This window comes from Cebus imitator, unplaced genomic scaffold (genome assembly GCF_001604975.1).
Source record: "Cebus imitator isolate Cc_AM_T3 unplaced genomic scaffold, Cebus_imitator-1.0 Scaffold33, whole genome shotgun sequence".
In the NCBI taxonomy this organism is placed as follows: Eukaryota; Metazoa; Chordata; class Mammalia; order Primates; family Cebidae; genus Cebus; species Cebus imitator.
In genome coordinates, this window is record NW_016107348.1 from 3,494,428 (window position 1) to 3,517,059 (window position 22,632).

General features: G+C 38.2%; 2 protein-coding genes across 2 annotated transcripts in view; one reads left to right on the forward strand and one right to left on the reverse strand.

Moving 5' to 3' along the window:
* Window positions 1-1,220, reverse strand: part of LOC108301277 (elongation factor 1-alpha 1-like) — a 16,272-nt gene extending 15,052 nt beyond the window's left edge. The window contains exon 1 of the mRNA XM_037737089.1: window positions 4-1,220. Within this exon, the coding sequence (XP_037593017.1) occupies window positions 4-1,144 (1,141 nt within the window). The 5' untranslated portion in view covers window positions 1,145-1,220. The remainder of the gene's footprint in view (window positions 1-3) is intronic.
* Window positions 1-22,632, forward strand: part of RGSL1 (regulator of G protein signaling like 1) — a 129,425-nt gene that overhangs the window by 101,036 nt on the left and 5,757 nt on the right. Inside the window, exons 13-20 of the mRNA XM_017524482.2 lie at window positions 2,448-2,553; window positions 8,303-8,496; window positions 10,134-10,251; window positions 10,651-10,771; window positions 12,545-12,674; window positions 13,044-13,218; window positions 20,657-20,795; window positions 21,008-21,132. Coding sequence (XP_017379971.2) covers window positions 2,448-2,553; window positions 8,303-8,496; window positions 10,134-10,251; window positions 10,651-10,771; window positions 12,545-12,674; window positions 13,044-13,218; window positions 20,657-20,795; window positions 21,008-21,132 — 1,108 coding nt within the window. The remainder of the gene's footprint in view (window positions 1-2,447; window positions 2,554-8,302; window positions 8,497-10,133; window positions 10,252-10,650; window positions 10,772-12,544; window positions 12,675-13,043; window positions 13,219-20,656; window positions 20,796-21,007; window positions 21,133-22,632) is intronic.

Consider the following 22,632-nt stretch of genomic DNA (forward strand, 5'->3'; position numbering starts at 1 on the left):
GGCGATCAATCTTTTCCTTCAGCTCAGCAAACTTGCAGGCAATGTGAGCCGTGTGGCAATCTAGTACAGGGGCATAGCCAGCACTGATTTGGCCTGGATGGTTCAGGATAATCACCTGAGCAGTGAAGCCAGCTGCTTCCATCGGTGGGTCGTTCTTGCTGTCACCAGCAACGTTGCCACGACGAACATCCTTGACAGACACATTCTTGACATTGAAGCCCACATTGTCCCCAGGAAGAGCTTCACTCAAAGCTTCATGGTGCATTTCAACAGATTTCACTTCAGTTGTAACGTTGACTGGAGCAAAGGTGACCACCATACCAGGTTTGAGAACACCAGTCTCCACTCGGCCAACAGGAACAGTACCAATACCACCAACTTTATAGACATCCTGGAGAGGCAGGCGCAAGGGCTTGTCAGTTGGACGAGTTGGTGGTAGGATGCAGTCCAGAGCCTCAAGCAGTGTGGTTCCACTGGCGTTGCCATCCTTACGGGTGACTTTCCAACCCTTGAACCAAGGCATGTTAGCACTTGGCTCCAGCATGTTGTCACCATTCCAACCAGAAATTGGCACAAAAGCTACTGTGTCGGGGTTGTAGCCAATTTTCTTAATGTAAGTGCTGACTTCCTTAACGATTTCCTCATATCTCTTCTGGCTGTAGGGTGGCTCAGTGGAATCCATTTTGTTAACACCAACAATTAGTTGTTTCACACCTAGTGTGTAAGCCAGGAGGGCATGCTCTCGGGTCTGCCCGTTCTTGGAGATACCAGCTTCAAATTCACCAACACCAGCAGCGACAATCAGGACAGCACAGTCAGCCTGAGATGTCCCTGTAATCATGTTTTTGATGAAGTCTCTGTGTCCTGGGGCATCAATGATAGTCACGTAGTACTTGCTGGTCTCAAATTTCCACAAGGAGATATCAATGGTGATACCACGTTCACGCTCGGCTTTCAGTTTATCCAAGACCCAGGCATACTTGAAGGAGCCCTTTCCCATCTCAGCAGCCTCCTTTTCAAATTTTTCAATGGTTCTTTTGTCGATGCCACCGCATTTGTAGATTAGATGGCCAGTAGTGGTGGACTTGCCCGAATCTACATGTCCAATGACGACAATGTTGATATGAGTCTTTTCCTTTCCCATTTTGGCTTTTAGGGGTAGTTTTCACGACACCTATGTTCTGGCGGCAAACCCGTTGCGAAAAAGCATATTTTATTTTTTCTTACTCAGTTGCATTTGTTTAGATCCAATTTCTTTTCATACTTTTTGATTGCTTTCTGAAAAAGTATTGCCAAACTACACAAAAATTTCCTGTATGGGTATATTGTATTTAAAAAACATTTTAAAACATTGACTATATAACTAGGTCATATCCTAATTTCCGTAAGTCAGATGAGTAATACATCATCTCTGCCCTTGATGAGTTCATAGTTTATGTTTTCTTCTACAACGTTCACCTCAAAGGGCTCTTTGATATGGAGATTCATGAAATCTATTGTTCTTCAATAATAATGTTTTATTTGTTTTTATTATTTAAAATTATTTTTATAGACAGAGTCTTGCTCTGTTGCCCAGGCTAGAATGCAATGGTGTGATCATAGCTCACTGTAGCCTCAAACTCCTAAGCTCAACTGATCTCGTCTCACCCTTCCAAGTAGCTAGGCCCACAGGTACATACCACCACACCCAGTCAATTTTAATTTTTTTTTGTAGAGATGGGATCTCACTGTGTTATCAAGACTGGTTTTAATCTCCTGGCCTCAAGTGATCCTCCTACTTCGGCTTCCCAAAGTGCTGGGATTATAGGAATGACCTGATGTTTTGATATATTACAGGCAATAATGATTTCTAAATGGCAATAGGGAACCAGACACCCATTCTGAACTTGTAGAGTGTACTAGAGTATCATTTGAGAAGCTTACAAGGGGAAGCAGTGTCCTTGGGAAAGAAAATGTTTTTATTAGAACAAGAAGATGGAGGGAACTCTTAAAGAAGAGGTCAAGAATATGTGAAAGTTTGCTTTTTGCAAAGCAGGAATTCCAGGGAACACATGGAAAGATTTAGGATAGGACAATAGAAGTGTCAAGGAAGACGGAATGTCATGTGGAATTTGGTCTAGTAAAAGCAGCTCATTGAAGGAGGCCTGACATTTGGTGTTAACTAATGTCATGAGGAGAGAGGCAATCTCTCTGAGGAAGGTGGGCATTAGACCTAAAGGCCAATATACTTAGATAACATAACCTGGACTGATGTTCATGTCAGGATGTCAGTCATCCCTAAGTCTGTTCTTAACACAAATGACCTGAGATGGCAGTTTGTGGGGAGAGTGGTTTTTTTTTTTTTTTTTTTTTTACATGAACTTAATGTCTGAAAAATGTTTTTGCTACTTCTCCCTTTTCATTGCTTATAATATAGCATTCTCCAACTTAGTGATTTTTTTTTTTAGATTTTGCAATGGAAATTTTCAAGAAACAAAAGAGAGCTTCACGCTCAAACAGGAAAATGTCCTTCCTCAAAAAATCTAGTGTAAGGAAGCCATCAGTGAGACCCAGGTAAGATACAGAACCTGGCTACAGCAACATCTTCAGGCACAGGTTTCTGAAAAATCTCAACATGTCTAATACTGACCTTATCTTTCTATGTGTAGGTTTTCGGACCCTTTTCCATATACAATACATATAGGCACAGACACTCTTCATAGTTTAAATCATTTATTTTCTAAAATTAGCACTGTGCTACATATATATTATACAATAACTTTTTTAACTTAAGCTATCATAGACATCTCATGCCAGCATGTGCTGTTCTACCTCCTTCCCTGAGTGTGGTATAACGTATATAGACTTTACATTGTCTTTAATTTTTTAACCGCTATAAATAGTACCACAATAAACATCTTTGTACATGTTTCTTTGCCTATTTGTGTTTGCTGGATTATGTACTGCTGTACATAATGGTTTCTTACTACTTGTCTCTCTCCACTTATAATAAATCTGAGAATCGGCCTCTGGTAAGGTCCCACAACTAGGCAAAGACCCTGTGGCCTCTTCTTTCAGGAGTGCCCACCCACCTTTGTTTCCATGTACCTTGGCATAAGTGCCACCTATACATAAAAAGTTCTCCAAATATTATGTTTGCTGTAACTTCCTTCTTGTCTGAAACCCTAAATGTCTGAAGTACAATATCAAGCACTTACATGTACTACTTTCTACTGATCTTTACTTTTTAGGTATGTTTTCCAACTTCTTGACTTGACTATAATTTTATTGTAGGTCATAGCATTCAGTTACTCATGTATTTTTATTTGTTCAGTTATTTTCTGTCTATAACGGCTAACTATATGCAAGATCCTCTTCTAGATGATGAGGATATAGAAGAACATATAAATATGTTAATCAAAATGTCCACAGAATATTTTGCATAGAAAAAAACTCCCACAAAAATTTTTTTTTAATTAATTTTTTTTCTTGAGACAGGATCTCACTTTTTTTGTCCCAGCTGGAGTGCAGTGGCTCAATTACGGCTCACTGCAGCCTCAACCTCCCTGGGCTCAAGTGATCTACCCACTTCAGCCTCTCAACCTCCCTGGGCTCAAGTGATCTACCCACTTCAGCCTCTTGAGTGTGTGGGACTACAGGTGCATGCTGCCATGCCTGGCTTTTTTTTTTTTTTTTTTTTTGTAGAGACTGGGTCTTTCCATGTTGCCTAGGTTGTTTTCAAACTCCTGGGCTCAAGTGATCCTCCCATCTCAGCCTTCCAAAGTGCTGAGATTATAGGCATTTGTACCCAGACAAGAATGTTTTCATTTACTGATGATATTCACTGAGGGTGATAAGTCTTTTGTCTCTTCTAATCACTCTGAATAGATCTTGCTCCCTTTAAGCAACTGAAATTATTCTCTGAGGTTCAATCATTTGTCCCTTTTGCTTTTCCAATTTGTCCTAGTCACTGCTCTCCATTATGTCTATAGAAATATTTATTTTCCAATTTAGTTAAGCATGAATACCACAGAAGTCTTAAATCACATATCTGTAAGAAAATTAAGTTCTAGAAGACATATCAGGGTCATATAGTCTAGTTTCGTGACTTCGGTTAAGACCAAGCAGAATAGCTCGGGGATATCACAGTTGCAATCCTCTTAAACCTTGTCCCTATCTCTTATTCAACAAGTAAATGGCTATTGATCATATACTGTATTCTAGACACTCTGTGAGTTCTAATGATACAAAATTAAGACATAGTCCTTGCCCTTAATCTAATTATGTAACTAAAGAAAATGCAAGGCTGACCTTAAAATGTTATGATAAAATATTAGCTAATACATATGGGAGTATAGTGAAAGGAGAGAGAAATTTTGAGTGAGGATCAGGAAAAGTTAGAATATCAAAAGATGCCCAGAACTGCATGTGTAAATTCAATTGCAAAGAAATTGAAGTATTAACTCATGAATATAAACGTAATATTCAAAGACTTGAAAATAGTCCAGTGGTGTTGAAGTACAGAGTGCATGTGGTGAAGGGACGTAAAACATAAAATTTAAAAGCCAGATTGAGACCAAATAATTAGAGAAAGGTCTTGGGTAGATTATGAAGGAACTTGCATTGTTTAAATGACAGTGAGGATTCTTCGGGGTTTGTTGGAGCAGTGGGTGGCGGAAGTATCTGTTGTATGGATTTTTTAAATATTACTCTGACAGAAATGAGAATATAAAGAGTCAGACATCCAGAGGTTGAAGGCAGAGATAATAGTTGGAAAGTCTTTGCAGTCATTCAGGCAAACAGTAAAGATCTGAGTAAACCGTGGAAGCGAAATGGAAGGGAAAATGTAGATGTACAAAACAATGAAGGAAGGGATTCAGATTTCTGGAATGGTAGAGCAAGAACTTTGTAAGTAGTCACTCCATAAAAGCAAACCTGGGAAAACCTGTCAAAAAGAATTTCAGAGCTCTGTCAATTAACTGAAGGCATGTAACAAATCAAAAACTGTTTATGCAAGAAAACAACCAGACCTCAGTAAGAACAGCGTCATCTGTGGCATGTTACTTGTAATCACCCGCATCACTGACAAGCTGGACAGCCATTAGTACCAGCCATCTTACTGCCAGCAGAAGAAACTGATACGGTTTGGAGCTCCACAAAAAAGCCGATGACCAGCAAAACCAATAGCCATCCTTGTGGCAAACAACCAGGAGACCACTCTCACACCCACTTAAGGCAGTGATACTAGTTGGGCAAGCGGTAAAACAGCCAAAAGTATAAAAGGAAAATCTGGGAGCAAGATATTCCCAAGGGACTGTGCAAATGCTGTGGAGATGCTCAAGACAGACTGAAGAGAAGCCCAATTATCTGTTTATCATTGGCTGATCATGAGGCACTGAAAACTAGTATATAAAGAAAAATATGAATTCAAACGAGAAACAGCTGAGCAGACACTTTAGTAGCCACACACTTCAGGGGAAATATATTCTACAGAGCTAGCCCACGTAAGTCATTTAACAGAAAACAAAATATTAAAAAAGCAAACAAAACCATCAACAGCAGCAATCTTTGGTGGATGAGGGGTGGGGTGTAAATTCAGAATCCAGAGTTGTGATAATATATTATCCCAAATTCAACTTTAGACAAAAAATTATAAGACACACATGCAAAGAAAAATCCGAGAAAAGTATGCCCCATCCACAGGGAGAATAAAGGCAGTCAATAGAAACTCTCTCTAGGGTGATTCAGATGTTGGACCAAAGACTTCCAAGCAATAGGTTCAACAAACTAAAGAAAACCATGTCTAAAGAATTAAAGGAAGTCTGGGCACAGTGGCTTACACCTGTAATCCCAGCACTTTGGAAGGCCAAGGAAGGTAGATCATGAGGTCAGGAGTTCAAGACCAGCCTGGCCAATATGGTGAAACCCCATCTCTACTAAAAATACAAGAATTAGCTGGGCGTGGTGGTACGCACCTGTAGTCTCAGCTACCCAGGAGGCTGAGGCAGAAAAATTGCTTGAACCCTGGAGGCAAAGGTTGCAGTGAGTCTAGATCACACCACTGCACTGCAGCCTGGGCAACAGAGTAAGACTCTGTCTCAAAAAAAAGAATTAAAGGAAGATATTCTGGCAATGATCAATCAAATAGAGAATATCAATAATGAGACAGAAATTATAAAATACAACAAAAAAATCTAGCATTGAAAAGTATATAACTGAAATGAAAAATTTACTCAAGGCAATCAATAACAGATTTAATCATTAGCCAGACCAAATCATAGAGATTTTGACAGAAAATCATAGAGATCCACACATAGACACATCATAATCGAACTGTTGAAAGATAAAGACAGAAAAATCTTGAGTGCTACAGGAGAAAAAGGATGTATCATATTCAAGGGAACTACAGCAAGATTAAAGTTTATTTCACATCAGAAACAATGATACCAAAGGTAGTGAGATTATATTTTCAAACTAAGCTCAAAGGAAATAAATAATAACTATTAATGTATAGATGAAAAAGAGAAAAACATAGAAAATCTAGGCAAATAAGTTAGTTTTTTGTAGAGATCAATACAATTGTTAAATTGTAAGATATACTGACCAAGGGAAATAAGATGACACAGATAATCAACATCTGGTTTTAAAGAGCATATAATTACTGCCCTGCAGAAATTAATATGATTGTAAGGAAATGCAAGAAACAAATTAGGCAACTTAGATGCAATACATAAATTTCTAGAATTTATGAAGTAAATTCTGAAGTAAGCTAGCTACCTTTCAAGGAAAAGTAAAAAATGTGAATAAATCTATAATAAGAAAAGAATCAAATTAGTAATTTAAAGTTTTCTCACATAGAAACACCCAGGCAGAGACAGCTTCACTGCGGAGTTCTATGAAATATTTAAAGGATAAGTAATGTCAATATTCCATGACCTCTTTGAGGAAACAGAGAAAGAAGAAACACTTGCCACCTTATTCTTTGAGGCCAGTATTATCCTGATCCCAAAGCCAGACCAAAGACATAATAAGAAAAGAAGACCACAGACCAATACTCCCTCTAGTTTCTAGATACAAAAAACTTCAATACAATATTTGCAAATCAAATCCAGCAATACATAAAAAAGATCAGTGGCCAAGCTTGGTGGCTCGTGCCTCTAATCTCAGCACTATGAGAAGCCAAAGTGGGCAGATTGCTTGAGCTCAGGAGTTTAACACAAGCCTGGGCAACATAGTGAAACTCCATCTCTACCAAAAAAAATACAAACATTATTAGCTGGGCATGATGGTACACGCCTGTAGTTACAGCTACTTGGAGGCTAAGGTCGGGGGGATCACCTGAGCCTGGGAGGTCAAGGCTGCAGTGAGCTGTGTTCATGTCACTGTACTCCAGCCTGGGTTACCAAGTGGAATTTATCCTAGGAATACAAGGAATGAAAAAACAGTTAATATACCATATTAATGACACAAGGGGAAGAAATTCACATGATTATCTCAACTGATGCAGAAAAAAAAAGCCTTTTACAAAATCCAGCACATATTTGTGATTTTTGAAACTCTCAATAAGATTAGAATAGAAGGGAAATATCTAATCCTGATAAAGGGCATCTATTAAAGATCTATGGTTAACATCATACTTAATGAAATAGGTATATAAAGGAAAAGCAAGTTGGTCAAGATGTGGGTGTGTGTGTAGAGAGGTTTAAATAATAACTATGACATAAAGATGAGGATTTATGGGCAGTTCAAATTTAGAAGTGGAGAATATGGGAACTGGAGATACAGTTTCGCCACATCAATAAAATTTGAAATCACTTCCTCCTATCAATAAACATTGAAACCACAGAGAAGGCACAGATTACTCAGGAAAAACCATAAGGCAAAAGAATAGAGGACTGAGGATGAAACATTAGGGGTACCTTTACTCAAGAAGCAGTGAAAGAAGAAACCAGCAAAGGAAATTTAGAAACATTAATCAAAAACCGCTAATCATGCCCTGCCTCACAGAAATAAGTGCCAATTAGGAGTTGTTTTGAATCCATAATGTAAAAAGAGAATCCCCTTGAAAAAATTGTACCCGTTAAAATATTTTCCTTCATCTTCCATTGGGAAGGAAGATATTGGACCAGACTTAGAAAGGGTACATGAAAGTTCAAGTTTATCACCAAAGAAACAAACAGATTTAACCAATTCATCCACAGTGCTCTTCACACATGGCTTAAGGCCCTAAGCCTAGGCAATGCGCTTCCCCATTTTCTAATTGAGACAGAATCCATAGTCATCATTCCTTTCTCTCTGCCAAAGATGGTTTCTTGTTTTCCAGAAATTTGACAGAAGTCCTCTTAAATACACAGCACTTGGAGTTCTTCAGGGAGTTCCTCGAAGAACGGAAGGCTGGAAGCCCATTGCAATTCCTGATAGCTGTACAGAAGATCAGTATAGAGACCAATGAAAAGACGTGCAAGTCTCTCATAGAAAAAGTAGTCAACACTTTCTTCCATGGCCACCTCTCTCCTGGTATGTGACCTCTTCTGATCCTGTTTTCCTTCTCCTTTCAGTGTCTTAGGAGAATAGCCTGGGAAATAGCATGTCTTATGTGAGACCCCAGAGATAGCAGTACAGAGTGACAGCCTCATGGGGCAGTACTGAGACAAAGATTAAGAGGGAGGGCAAAAGCAGAGAACAGTAATAATAAATCCAAAGTCTTAATACGAGTTGTATTAGTCTGTCCTCACACTGTTGTGAAGAAATGCCTGAGGCTGGTCATTTATAAAGAAAAGGGAAATTGACTCAGTTCCACATGGCTGGGGAGGCCTCAGCAAACTTTCAGTCATGGTGGAGGGCACCTCTTCACAGGGTGGCAAGAGAGAGTATGAGTGCCCAGGGAAGGGGGAAGCCCTTGTAAAACCATCATATGTCATGAGAACTCACCCACTATCACGAGAAGAGCATGGGGGAAACCACCTCCATGATTCAGTTATCTCCCCCTGGTCCTGCCCTTGACATGTGGGACTTATTACAATTCAAGGTGAGATTTAGGTGGAGACACAGAGTCAAATCATATCACCAGTAAAAGAAGCCAAGAGCAAGATACTTTCACATGTATCCTCTCATTTAATTTTATTTAATTCTAAAAGCAGAATTTTATTTAATCCCTGAAATTTAGGGACAGGCATCTCCACTTGACTAACGAAGAAAGGGAAACACAGAGAGATTAACTAGCTTGTACACGTCGTAGAACTTGAATTCAAATTCAAGTCATTTGACCATTAAACCAACTAGGGTGAAGCTAGATACAAAAAGCAAGAGTTAGCTGTCTGCAAAGGTGGCGTGTCTGCCACCCATGAATTGTGAAGACACTTGTACTGGGAAGGAGAAGTGTGCACGTGAAAAATCTTTGTTTCAGAAGTTGTGTCTTATTTTGTTTCCTAAGTTGGGAGGATAAATATGGTAAATAAAGTCTTCTTGGCCAAGAGCTGAAGTTGCAATGAAGATAGCGCCTCCTATTTTGTCACAGACTGTATTTTTGTGTGTTTGGTTTTTGCTTTTAGTAAACCAAGATAAGGAAATAAATTTTTTATGAATATAGAAAAATAGGTCAAATTAACAAATATTTATTCATAAGCATTATTTATTTGTTGAATCTCAGGATGTTGAGTTCTATACAATATTTTGAATGAGCTAGAAGAGGAAAAGTGTCCAGATCCTGTCCTTGATTATTTTCAAGTCTCATCAATGAACACAACAGTCTCTGAATGAATACCTGGAGAACCATATCACCCTCACAATACTTATCTGAAATCTTGGATTCCCCATCTGCCCAGCAATTTAACTGTAATCCTTTCCTCTTCTGCTTTCTCTCTAAATCCAAATTTTCAAACCAGCTGCAGAAATAAGTCCTTTAAAAATTTTTTTCCTCTTAAGCACGCATCTTCGAAATTTGAATAAAACAAAATGAGGAAAAGAATTTGGTTTACAAATGGGTTTGCACATCACATTTCAAATATGCTTTGGAGATTTTCGAACAAACTGTGGAGGACTCAGAGTTTAGCCAGATTGAGAATGGGTGTTGTGAGACTCAAGATGAAAAAACCACCAGCTATCTCAAATGGTAGACCAGGATTACAGCTTCTTTTCTCTCTTGCATTTTCTAGAAGAAATGCTGCAGTGTGATGCCCCTATTATCAAAGAAATCACTCACATGCATCATGTGACCATGACCAAATTGTTAGAGCTCCAGGGACATATTATGAAATCTATAGAAGAAAAGTGGTAAGTATACTCAATGAAAGAAAGGATTCTTTCTGGAGTTGCTCCTTGGCTTCTGAAAGCCATATTCATCAAGGGTTTCATAATCCATTTTCATAGGTCATTGCCAGAGCCTCTCTACAAAATAAAAAGTCAAACTTATCTTGAACTCCCCCACCTATCTACCACACACACACACACACGTTTCTGTTTATTTGCATTAATAAACAATAGTGTTGATCAGGAAGGTTAGGCTGACACTAACAAAGGTCTGATATAGTAAGAAGAGAATTTTTTGGTATTTCATCATTCCCCAATTACCACTCAGACTTCCTCCAGAAGCTGTGGTAGGTTTGCCTGGACTGTTATCTTTTATGCACCAAGTTTTTGTGCTGTTTCATATTCCTGATCTCCTTCTGGCAGGTTTAAAGAATATCAAGACCTGTTCCCACCTCACTCTCAGGAGGTGGAAGTACAAAGTGAAGTACAACCTTCATCTAGGAAAGCCTCAAAGACAGTGTCAACTTGCCTACAGGAATTCCAGGTTAGTGCAGAAGAAAGTGGAACAAGACATTGGAGACAAGAAAATCACTGTCTCAGGGGTAGGTTTTTAAATCCCCATTTTGCAAAGGAGGAATCCGAGACTCAGAGAAATTGTTATACTAGGAATTTAAGGAAGTTCCTCTCTTCTCTACCTGTGATTAGAATCAACTTAGTAATAGGTACAGGGACTGGACACATGGAGTTCTACTAGTTGAAAGTTAGTGTGGAGGATGTGGATTGGCAGTGAAGCAAAGAGGTTTTGCTGGTCCTCTGCATCCAAATTAAACTTACAAACCCAGTCACTGGTCTAACAGAACAACTTAGACCTCCACTTACCAGGGTGAATCTCTTGCTGTATATCAAAAGCTGAGCTTAAAAAAAGTGTCCTGCAGACAGACAAACCAGAGACAGAATGCAAAGTGCTGAGAACAAAGTGCACCATTTCCTTCTTTCAAACCATCTAGCTCATTCCTTCTCCTATGGGAGGACAGAAAAAAGGAAGAAAGAGGAAACAGGAATGTTACTCAGGAAACTCTCTATGTGGTTTGAGAACAAAAAAAAAAGAAAGAAAATACATGTCCCCTTAGAGAATCACTTGCTCAATGTGTTTTAGAGCTGGTCAGCATCGGAATAATTTTAGTCCAGCTCTGTCTGACTCCAAAGATCATTCTAAGACAACTCGGAAAATAATGCCTAAGCCCAATGATCCAATGCTCCAGGGATGAAAATCTATTGCTCTCGCCTCTCTGCTCTGTATTTTCTCCATGTATGAATAAACTCCATGTCAGGGCACCATGAATGGTCATATAGACTACTAAAAAGAATACTTTACCCAGAACCAGTGTACTTGGTTTAATTTCAGGCCTTCCAGTTGTTCTTAGAAAATAAGATGAAAGGAAACCAACATGTACTGAATGCCTCCTCTTTGCCAAGCACTGCATTGGTGTTTACATAGATAACCACCGAGTCTCACTGCAACCCTGAGGGCTATTCTTTCTATCTTACACGTGGAGACAGAGACACAGGTTAAGTAACTTGACACAAATTACACAATTAGGTTCTGAGAAGCTAAGCTCCAGACTCAAGACTCAAGGCACTTTTTGATCCCAAATTCAGTGCTTTTTGTACTTCACTGCTTTCTGTCTAAAGCCATGCTTATGTTGTTTCCCTCCCTGCAGACTGAGACAGCTGAACTAGTTAACCAAAAAGAGTCTTTCTGGCTCTAGGTATCAATTTCTTGAAGGACAAATAAAATGTACAGTGGTTCCTGGGTACCTATTTAGAAACAGATGAAGAAACTTACAAAATTCATTTGTGTGTGTGTGTGTGTGTGTGTGTGTGAGAGAGAGAGAGAGAGAGAGAGAGAGAGAGAGAGAGAGAGAGAGAGACAGAGAGGAGGTGTATGAGTGGGTACAAGTAATTATATTTTCTTTTTTAAATGCTTAGAAATGTCATTTCCTTATTCCTTCATGTTTCAAAATTTGCCTGAGCCCTTGGTTCTTTATTTCTGTCCTCTTTTTCTTCCAGTTTTAGCTCCCATGCCCCCTCTCCCAATCACAGCATCTCACATCTTCACTGTTGAAAGGCTGTGGTAGAAGGAGCATGAACAAATGGCTCCAGCCATGACCGTTGAAGCTAGAATCTTTCACCTACCAGCTACTTAATTTGGGGCAGATTATACAATGTAATGAACGCCAAGCTTTAGCATACAGTAGACTCTCAGAGAACAGCAGCTATACTAAGGAACATGTTATACTCCTCTTTCTTTCCCCAGAAGAAAGGCTGGCTGAGAATGATCAGCTTTATCAGGAGCTTTTGCAAGTACCGCAGATTTATGTCGAATCCTAGTAAGCGCCAGGAATTTGAAGACTATCTTCACCAGGAAATGCAAAATAGCAAGGAAAGTAAGTCATTTCTGTATTTACCCCACTCCCTGTTGATATTTTAGCCATCAGGGTCAGCCCACATAAGAAGCTTATTGCTTTGTGTCATGCCTGTAGCAGCCTGGAGTCTGGCAAAAAACCCCAGGTCCTGTGTGCAAAGCCAACCCCAGGCCTGCCTAGAGAGGATGCAAGCCCAGAGCCCTCTGCTTAAGGAGCCAGCAAGGGTAGGGAATACCTAACCTAAGGCACTGCAAAATCTCACATTTTACAAAATAACTGCCTTATGTTTTTGAATTTGCTCTTTAAAAAGCAGAAGCTTTTTAGCTTGATGTGATCCCATGTGTGTATTTAATCAAACAAGATTGTAATTCCCTCTTCTTTCTCTCTCAGATTTCACCTCACCACACAGCACATCGGGACGTTCAGCTCCATCCACCGCAAACGTCCGGAGTGCAGACCAAGAGAATGGAGAAACAACCCTTGTAAAGCGCCGTATATTTGGCCACAGGATTATCACTGTCAACTTTGTGATCAATGATCTATATTTCTTTTCCGAAATGGAGAGGTAAGTTTCCCACCTCTCCTTCTTCTGCCCTGAGAAAGACTTTTCATCCTTAGTACTGCCCAGCAAAAACTGGCTTGCTCTATAAGAGACACAGTGATTTCAGCCCTGCCCAGTAAGAGTCCCTCTTTCTGAAAATCCTGCTGAATGCTGTCACTCAATTGATTTCCATCTTTCTTTTCTTGGGATCCTACAAGCTCTTCAGTATTCCAGAAATTACAATGTTAAAATGCAGTTACTTAGTCCGAGAAAAGGCAGCATGTTTTTCTTTATTATTTATAAATGTGAAAAAGTCCTAAAATGTAACACCATGGTACCAATATTCTTTAGTTAAAGCCAGGAATTATAATATAAATTGTGTGTGTGTGTGTGTGTGTGTGTGTGTGTGTGTGTGTCTGTATAACATTAAAGAGATATTTTTAAGTCTTATTAATGTACATTAATTCACCTGTCAAATTTTTTATCTAAAGCCAAAGTCAATCCACAATGGGAGGTCTGTATATTTGTATAAACTATACCCCAAAAGCTGTCTGCTAGTTATTTTTTTAATTAATACATAAAATCAAGTCTTATTTCTTCTATCTGACTGTGTATTTCTACCCCTTGATCAAACTGTCTTCATCCCCCACCCCCTACCCTTCCCAGCTTCTAGTAATGACTTGAGATCCCCTTTTTTAGCCCCCACATATGAGTAAAAACATGTGATTTGTCTTTCTGTGTTTGGCTTATTTTGCTTAACATAATCACCTACAGCTCCACCCGTGTTGCTGCAAATGACAGGATTTCCTGCTTTTCTGTGGTTGAACACTATTTTATTGTGTATCTGTATACACCACATTTTCTTTAACCATTCATCCATTGATGGACCCTTAGGTTGATTCCATATTCTGGCTATTGTGAATAGTGCTACAGCAAACGTGGGAATGCAAATATCTCAACATACTGATTTCCTTTCCTTTAGACATATACCCAGTATTAGGATTGCTGGATCACATGGAAGTTCTATTTTTAGCTTTTTGAGGAAGCGCCATACTGTTTTCCACAATGGCTGTGCTAATTGGTACAAGGTTGCCCCTTTTTACACATGCTCACCAGCGTCCATGTCTTTTTGATAATAGCCATTTTAAGTAGGGTAAGATGATAGCTCATTGTGGTTTTGACTTGTGTTTCTCTCATGATTTGTGATGTTCGCAGTTTTTCATATACCATTTGGGCATTTTTATGTCTTCTTTTGAGAAATGTCTGTCTAGATCTTTTGTGTATTTTAAAAATCAGATTATTTGGGTTTTCTATTATTCAGATGTTAGAGCTCCTTATATATTCTGATGATTAATCTCCTGTTTGATAGATAGTTTGCAAATATTTTCTCACATTCTATGAGTTGTCTCTTTATTTTGTTGATTTTCTTCCTTTGCTGTGCAGAAGCTTTTTAGCTTGATGCGATCCCGTTTGTGTATTTTTGCATTGGTTGCCTGTGCTTCTTACACAAAAACCTTTGCCCAAACCAATGTCCTGCCATGTTTCCCCAATGTTTTCTTCCAGTAGTTTCAGAGTCTCAGATTTAAGTCTAAATGTGTTAAACATTTTTATTTGATTTTTGTATATGGTGAGAGATAGTGGTCCAGTTTCATTCTGCTGCATAAGGACATTTAGTTTCCCCAGCACCATTTATTGAAGAGATGGTTCTTTCCCCCATTGTACATTCTTGCCACCTCTGTCAAAAGTGAGTTGGCTACAAAGGCATAGATTTACATCTGAATTGTCTATTCTGTTGCATTGTTCTCTGTTTCTGTTTTTATGCCAGCACCATGCTGACTTAGTTACTATAGCTTTGTAGTATATTTTGAAGTCAGCTAGAGTGATGCCTTCGGCTTTGTTCTTTTTGGTCAGGATTGCTTTGACTATTCAGGGTTTTTTGTGGTTCCATGTAAATTTTTGGATTGTTTTTTCGATTACTGTGAAGAATGCCATTGGTATTTTGATAGGAATTGTACTGAATCTATAAATTTATTTGGCTAGTATAGACATTTTAATACTGTTATGTTTTCCAATCCATTAGCATGGAACGTACTTCAATTGTGTGTGTGTGTGTGTGTGTGTGTCCTTTTCAATTTTTTCATCAGTATTTTCCTTGTATATATCTTACAGTTCTTTGTTTAAATTAATACCTAGGTATTTTATGCTTTTCGTGGCTATTGTCAATGAAATTGCTTTCTTGATTTCTTTTTCAGATTGTTCATTGTTGGTGTATATAAATGCTTCTGATTTTCTTATGTTGATTTTGTATTCTGCAACTTTACTGAATGTATGAGTTCTAATAGGCTATTGGTGAAGTCTTTAGGCTTTTCTAAAGATAAGAGTGTCAACTGTGAACAAGGTTAATTTGACTTCTTCCTTTCCAATTTGGATACCCTTTATTTCTTTCTTTTGACTAATTGTTCTGGCTAGAACTTCTAGTACTATAATGAATAAGAGTAATGAGAGTGGGCATCCTTGACTTGTTTCAGATCTTAGAGGAAAATTTAAAGTTTTTCCCCATTCAGTATGATGTTAGCTGTGGGTTTGTCATATATTTGCATTTATCATTTTGAGGTATGTTTCTTCTGTACTCAATTTGTTGGGTTTTTTTTTTTTTTTGTCATAAAGAGATGTTGAATTTTATTGAATGCTTCTTCACCATTTATTGAAATGATCATATGACTCTTATTCTTGATTCTGTTAATGTGATATATCACATTTATTGATTTGCATATGTTGAACCATCCTTATATTCCTGGGATAAATCCAATTAGATGATGGTGAATGATCTTTTTAATGTGTTGTTGAATTTGGCCTGCTAGTATTTTGTTGAGGCTTTATGCATCTGTGTTCATCAGTGATTTTGGCCTGTAGTTTTCTTTTTTTTTGTTGCATCCTTTTCTGGTTTTGGTAGCAGGCCAATGTTGGCCTTGTAGAATGAGTTTTTCCTATTCTCCCCTTTTGAATTTTTTAAGAGTTTAAGTAGAATTGGTATCAGTTTTTATTTAAATTTTTGGTAGAATTAATGCCATCAGATCCTGGCATTTTCTTTGGTGGGAAACTTATTATGGCTTCAATCTTGTTACTCATTATTTGTTCGTTTGAGTTTTCTATGTCCTCATGATTCAACCTGGTAGTTTTTGTGTGTCCAAGAATTTATCCATTTCTCCTAGGCTTTCCAATTTGTTGGTGTATAATTGTACCTAATAATCTCTAGTGATTATGTCTCTTTTTTGTTTCTGATTTTATTTATTTGGGTCTTCTCTTGCCTTTATCAGTCTAGCTAAAGGCTTCATGATTTTGTTTATATTTTTTAAAAAACAACTTCTTGTTCATTAATCTTCTGGGGATTTTTTAGTCTTAATTTCACTTATTTCCACTCTGACATTTATTATTAATATTTTATTACTTCTACTAATTTTGGGGTTTGGTTTGTTCTTGTTTTTTCAATTCCTTGAGGGCATCATTGGGTTATTTGAAGTCTTTCTACTTTTTTGATGTAAGTATTTATTTTTCTAAACTTTCCTCTTAGTACTGTTTCTGTTGTAGCCCATAGATTTTGGAATATTTTATTTCCATCTTCGTTTGTTTCAAGAAGTTTTTTAATTTTCTTCTTTATTTCTTCATTGACCCATTGGCCATTCAGGAGCATGTTGTTTAATTTCCACATACTGTACAGTTTCCAAGGTTTCACTTGGTATTGATTTCTAGTTTTTTTCCATCATGGTCAGACAGGATCCTTGATTTTATTTCTACTTTTGGAAATTTGTTGAGACTTGTTTTATGGTCTGTTTTGGAAAATGTTCCATGTGCTGATGAAAAGATTGTGTATTCTGTAGCAGTTGGGTGAAATATTCTGTAAATGTCAGTTAGGCCTATTTGTTGTGGTGTGTAGTTTAACTACAATTTTGTTATTGATTTTCTGTCTGCATGATCAGTCCATTACTAAGAGTGGGGCATTGAAATCTCCTAATATTGTATTGCAATCCTTCTCTCCTTTTAGATCTTTTAATGTTTGCTTCATATACTTGGGTGTTCTCATGTTGGATGCATTGATATTTATAATTTTTATATTCTCTTACTGAATTGACCCTTTTATCATTATATAGTGACTCTGTCTCTTTTTAGAGTCTTCAACTTGTATCCTATTTTGTCTGATATAACTATAGCTATCCTGGTTTTTTTTTTTTTTTTTTTTTTTTTTTTTTTTTTTTTTTTTTNTTTTTTTTTTTTTTTTTTTTTTTTTTTTTTTTTTTTTTTTTTTTTTTTTTTTTTTTTTTTTTTTTTTTTTTTTTTTTTTTTTTTTTTTTAGGTTTCTACTCACATAGAATCTTTTCCATCCCTTCACTGTCAGTATATGTGTGTTTTTATAGGTGAAGTGGGTTTCTTGTGAGTAGCATGTAGTTGGGTCTTGTTTCTTGTCATCCAGCCACTGTACCTCTTTTAATTGGAGAATTGAGTCTATTTACATTCAACATTCTTATTAATAAGTAAGGACAAACTACTGCCATTTTGTTGCTTATTTTCTGGTTGTTTTTGAACTCCTCTTTTCCTTTCTTACTGTCTTCTTTGTGATTAAGTAATTTTCTCTGGTAGTGTATTTTAAAGCATTGCTTTTTATTTTTAATGTAACTATTAGAGGTTTTTGTATTGTGGTTACTATGAAGCTTACCAAAAATATTTTGTGGATATAACAAATTATTTTAAAGAGATGACAACTTATCATACATCACAAAGAAAAGAATAAAAACAAAGAAAAAACTAAAATGAACCTCTACACTTTAACTCCATCCTCTTAACATTTGGACATTTTGTCTCAATCTACATGTTTTTTATTGTTTATCTCGTATCAGATTGCTTTAGCTATTGCTGTTTCTGATAAATTTGTTTTTTAGATTTCACACTAGGATTATGAGTAAACTGCACACCACAACTACTATATTAGAATATTCTGGGTTGGTCTCTGCACTTACTTTTACCAATGAGTTTATAGCTTCAAATGTTTCCTTCTTGCATGTTAGTCTCATTTTCTTTCAGAACACTCTTTAGCATTTCTTGTAAGACATGTCTGTTGGTCATGAATTCTCTCAGCTTTTGTTTGTCCAGGAAAGGCTATCTCCCCTTCATAGTTGAAAGATAGCTTTGTGGGATATAGTACTCTTGGACAGTGGGGTTTTTTTGTGTTTTTTTTTTTGTTGTTGTTGTTCTTGGCGCTTTGAAAATGTTTTCTCGTTTTCTCCTGGCCTGTATGGTTTCCATTGAGAAGTCTGTTGCCAGATGAATTGGAGCTTTTTTATATATTATTTTCTTCTTTTGCTGCTTTTAGGATTCTCTGTTTGTCCTTAACCTTTAAGAGGTGATTGCTATAATACTTGGGGTAGTCTTATTTGGGTCAAATTTATTTGATGTTCTCTGGATTTCCTGTACCTGAACATGTATGTCTTTGTCAGGTTTTAGAATGTTTTCTGTTATTGTTTTGAGAAAGTTTTCTCTTCCTTGCTCTTGCTCAACTCCCTCTTGAACACCAATAATATTTATATTTGATCTTTTGAAGTAATTTTACTTTTTTCTCCTCTGTCTCACTATGTTTGAATTCTGAGGCGTTGCTGGTAATAACCTCAGTACTATTTCTTTTGAGTTTCCATATGGGGAATGAAGCCAACTTGCTTCTACGCTAACATTTTGGAACTTAAAGTGTCTGTCTACTGATTTGAATTTTGATCTCTTTAAAGTGGAACAGAATTTAAAGATTACTTGGAAGCAATTTAATCCTTCTGGATTTTTATGTTTTTTTTATTTTTTATTTTTTGAGATGGAGTCTTGCTCTGTCCTCAGGCTGGAGGGCAGTGGTGCAATCTTGCCTCACTGCAACTAAGGTTCAAGCAATTCTCCTGACTCAGCCTCCCAAGTAGCTGGGACTACATATACGTGCCACCATACCCAGCTAATTTTTTGTATTTTTAGTAAAGACAGGATTTTACCATATTGGCCAGGATGATATCAATCTCCTGACCTTGTGATCTGCCTGCCTTGGCTTCCCAAAGTGCTGGGATTACAGGCATGAGCCACTGCACTTGACCAACAGCATTTTTTTTTAAAGCTGCTTGCCTTCATTAGAATTTCCAAAACATTCTAATTTGTTTTTTTAGAAATAACAACTTTTCTTTTAAAATATGAACTTTTAAAATATGTTCATATTTTATCAGTTTTCACAAGTTACTTATCATGGCAATTACAGTTACTAATTATCTTTACAGAAGGGAAAGATATTTGGAAAGAAACACAACTCCTGGTACACATTCACCTCAACTAGTTTGAGAAAGGTGAGAGTGTACTAAAGATGTCCCACTAATCTATGCAGTCGGCATGTCATGGATATCAGTCAGTGTGTTTTTCTAGGCACCTGGTAACTCATACATCAGTTAGAAATGTTTGGTTAAGAGATCTTCTACTGTACCCCAGTAATGGATTTAGCTCATTTCCACAAATGCTTGTTGATTGTTTACTCTTTCTTGAACACTGGATTTGACATCGTATATACAAAAACAACTAAGATGTGTTCTCTACTTCTAAGGTTCCACAAACTAATGAGTGTGGCAGAAAAGACAGAAATAAAAGTTAGGAAATGTCTCAGGATGATAGGTGCTATGGGAGAATCAGGCACAGGAAGTGTACTTAGACAACTGTAAGTCCTCAGGAATGGTTTCGTGGGAGGCCCAAAATTCTTGGGTCATCTAAGCTAAATTTTGAACGTAGAGTAGGGGTTAGTCAGATAATAAGGTATGTAGGGGGAGGTAAGGGAAGAGCAGAGGGAAATAGGTACTAGTCCGAGTGAACAGCCTTGCCTGCTGCTGCTCCAATTCCCACCACATTGCCTCTTCTTCCTCGCTTGACCTCTGCAAACTATTCTCTGTATAGCAACCAGCATGTCCTACTAAAAACATAAGCCAGACTAGATCATTCTCCTGCCTAAAAAGTTCTACTGTCTTCCCATTACCACTGGAACGAGTGCAAACCTCCTCTCATTGCCTAAAGTGGTCTACAGCACCGGGACCTGCCTGCAACTCAGGACTTGCCTCAGGTCAGCACAGGAGAGGGAAGAGCAAGATAGCCCTTAGGTCCTGAAGTCATTAGAAGTGAAAATGCTGCTGGGCCACAATGGGTAAAGAAGGGAGGACGGGTTGAATAAGAGGGTTTGTGGTGAAGAAATTCACCTGAAGGGGCACATGACATGTTATCTGACCTGTGATAGGTGCTCAATATTTGCCAGTGGATGAATTATAACTGAATAAATCAAGTCACAACCTGGCCTAGAACTGGCCTTGCCTTTTTGGGCCGGAGGTAAGTCTAGGCTGGGCGCCTTCTTAGTCACTGTTTTCATCTTCTCCTCCTGATTTCCTACTTAACATCTTTTTTTTTTTAGATTTAATGATCTGGTGAGTTCAACCCATGTGCTGCAGGTCAACCGGGTATACAACGAGAATGATGTGATCCTAATGCGCTCCAAAATTAACATTATCCAAAAGCTCTTCCTGAACTCTGACATCCCTCCAAAGCTGAGGGTAAGAGAGACTCACATTCCACTCTGGCCTTTCGCCAAGAAGCATTTCCCCCATAAGGACAATTAGAAAACTAATTGTCAGGCACCTTGTAAGTCCCAGCCAACTCAATATCCTTTATCTAGCAACTCCATGAAAAGCTTCTGCCTTCTGGAGAGGGGGTGGTCATGGGGTTCTGGGGGCCTGCCAGTGACAGGCTCCCACTCTGCGGGTAGGTCAATATCTCTGAATCCCAGAAGGATGCCATCCTTGCTGCCATCACAGAGGGCAACCTAGATCGGAGCGTATTCCACGGGGCTATCATGTCTGTCTTCCCCATCATTATGTACTTCTGGAAAAGGTAACTGTTTCTCCTTACTCAATGACTGCCAGGTCAGGAAAACACACTTAGTTTGGAGAGAGTTTTCTGGCTTCCTCTAGCCCTCTGTTTCATGGTTTCTGGTTTCTAGGGGAGCTAAGATGATGTTTTCTTATCCTACCCACCTCACTCCATCCCTCACACAGAACACCAAACACTGAATCCACAGACGGAAGGCAGAGTAAGGCTGAGAACCCAGACTGCTGGTTTCCCACCTCTCCTCTTTCTGTGCTTGCTTGGAGTAAGAATGTGAGGTTTTCTTAGGCCTGGGTTTCTCGCCAGAGGGTAAGAGTGAACCACAGCCACTTGGGGAGAAATTCTGTCAAGGCTAACACAACCGCTTGTGCTTAAGGAGCTGCATGAAGGAAGCAAGCCAGAAGTGTTTTGCTCTGCTCTGCCCAAACCCCCATAATTACTACTGAGGGGGCACAGTTGCTAGATACTCCAATTATCAAGAGGAGCTAGAAACTCAAATTTTTATGTCCTCTCTCTCAAGGTTAAAGTGGCAAATGTGGCAACTAACAAAACTAAAACCCAGTGAAGAAACTGTGAAGGCCAAAAACCAAAAATGAAACAAGCAAACTATCTGCAGATATTCTGTGGCCCACTGGTTTCTAACCTGTCCTGTGGAGGCCTGGCCTGAGCCCTCTCAGCTGCTTGTTTATTCCTGTGGTCTGCCAGAGTTCCAGCTCATGTCTTCCACACAGTGAACGGCAATGCCTTGGGTGGTAGTGACCAGAGGACACCTGGCTGAAATGTTCCCAGGCAAAGCTAATCAGGACACTTAGGCTGTCATGTGGCTTGGGCTCTTAGGAGTTCCCATCTTCCACCAAAAAAGTAGTTACTTTACTAAAATATAAGTGTGAAATTGCTTACCAGTCTCTAACCTTTATTTTAAAATCCCTAAGATAATACATTATTTAATACAGAACCTAGAGAAGTCCAAAAATCTAAGTTCAAAACAAGCAGCTTGGCATTTTGAACATCAAATGTTGTCTAGCACTTAATTCTAGTTCTCCAGGCAAGGACTCAATAGACATTCACCTGGAGACTTTTGGAGGGAGTGGGAATCTCTGGGAAATATATGCTTCTCTTGAATGAGCCAGTGTTCCACCATCTCCTAAGCGCTTAGAAAAATCAGACATGCTTTAGGGAGGCTTTGAATTCCTGTTCTTCCTGCAGTTTCTTTACCTACTTTCCTACATACTTATAAAGAGATTTATATTATGCAAACTGTGTTTACATATATACCTTAAATACTCCTCCCAAACCCTATGCAGTGGGTGGGGAGGAGTATTATTATTCCTATTTTACCGATGAGGAGATCGAGGTTCAGAGTGTTTGAGGGATTTGCCTAGGATCACTCGGTAAGTGGTAAAACCAGCATTAGAAACAAGGTCTCTTCGTCTCTCATCACCATAAATAATGCATGTGTGGCATTATTTATGAGACCCAGTTCAGCAAGTGAAATGGGAAGAGCCT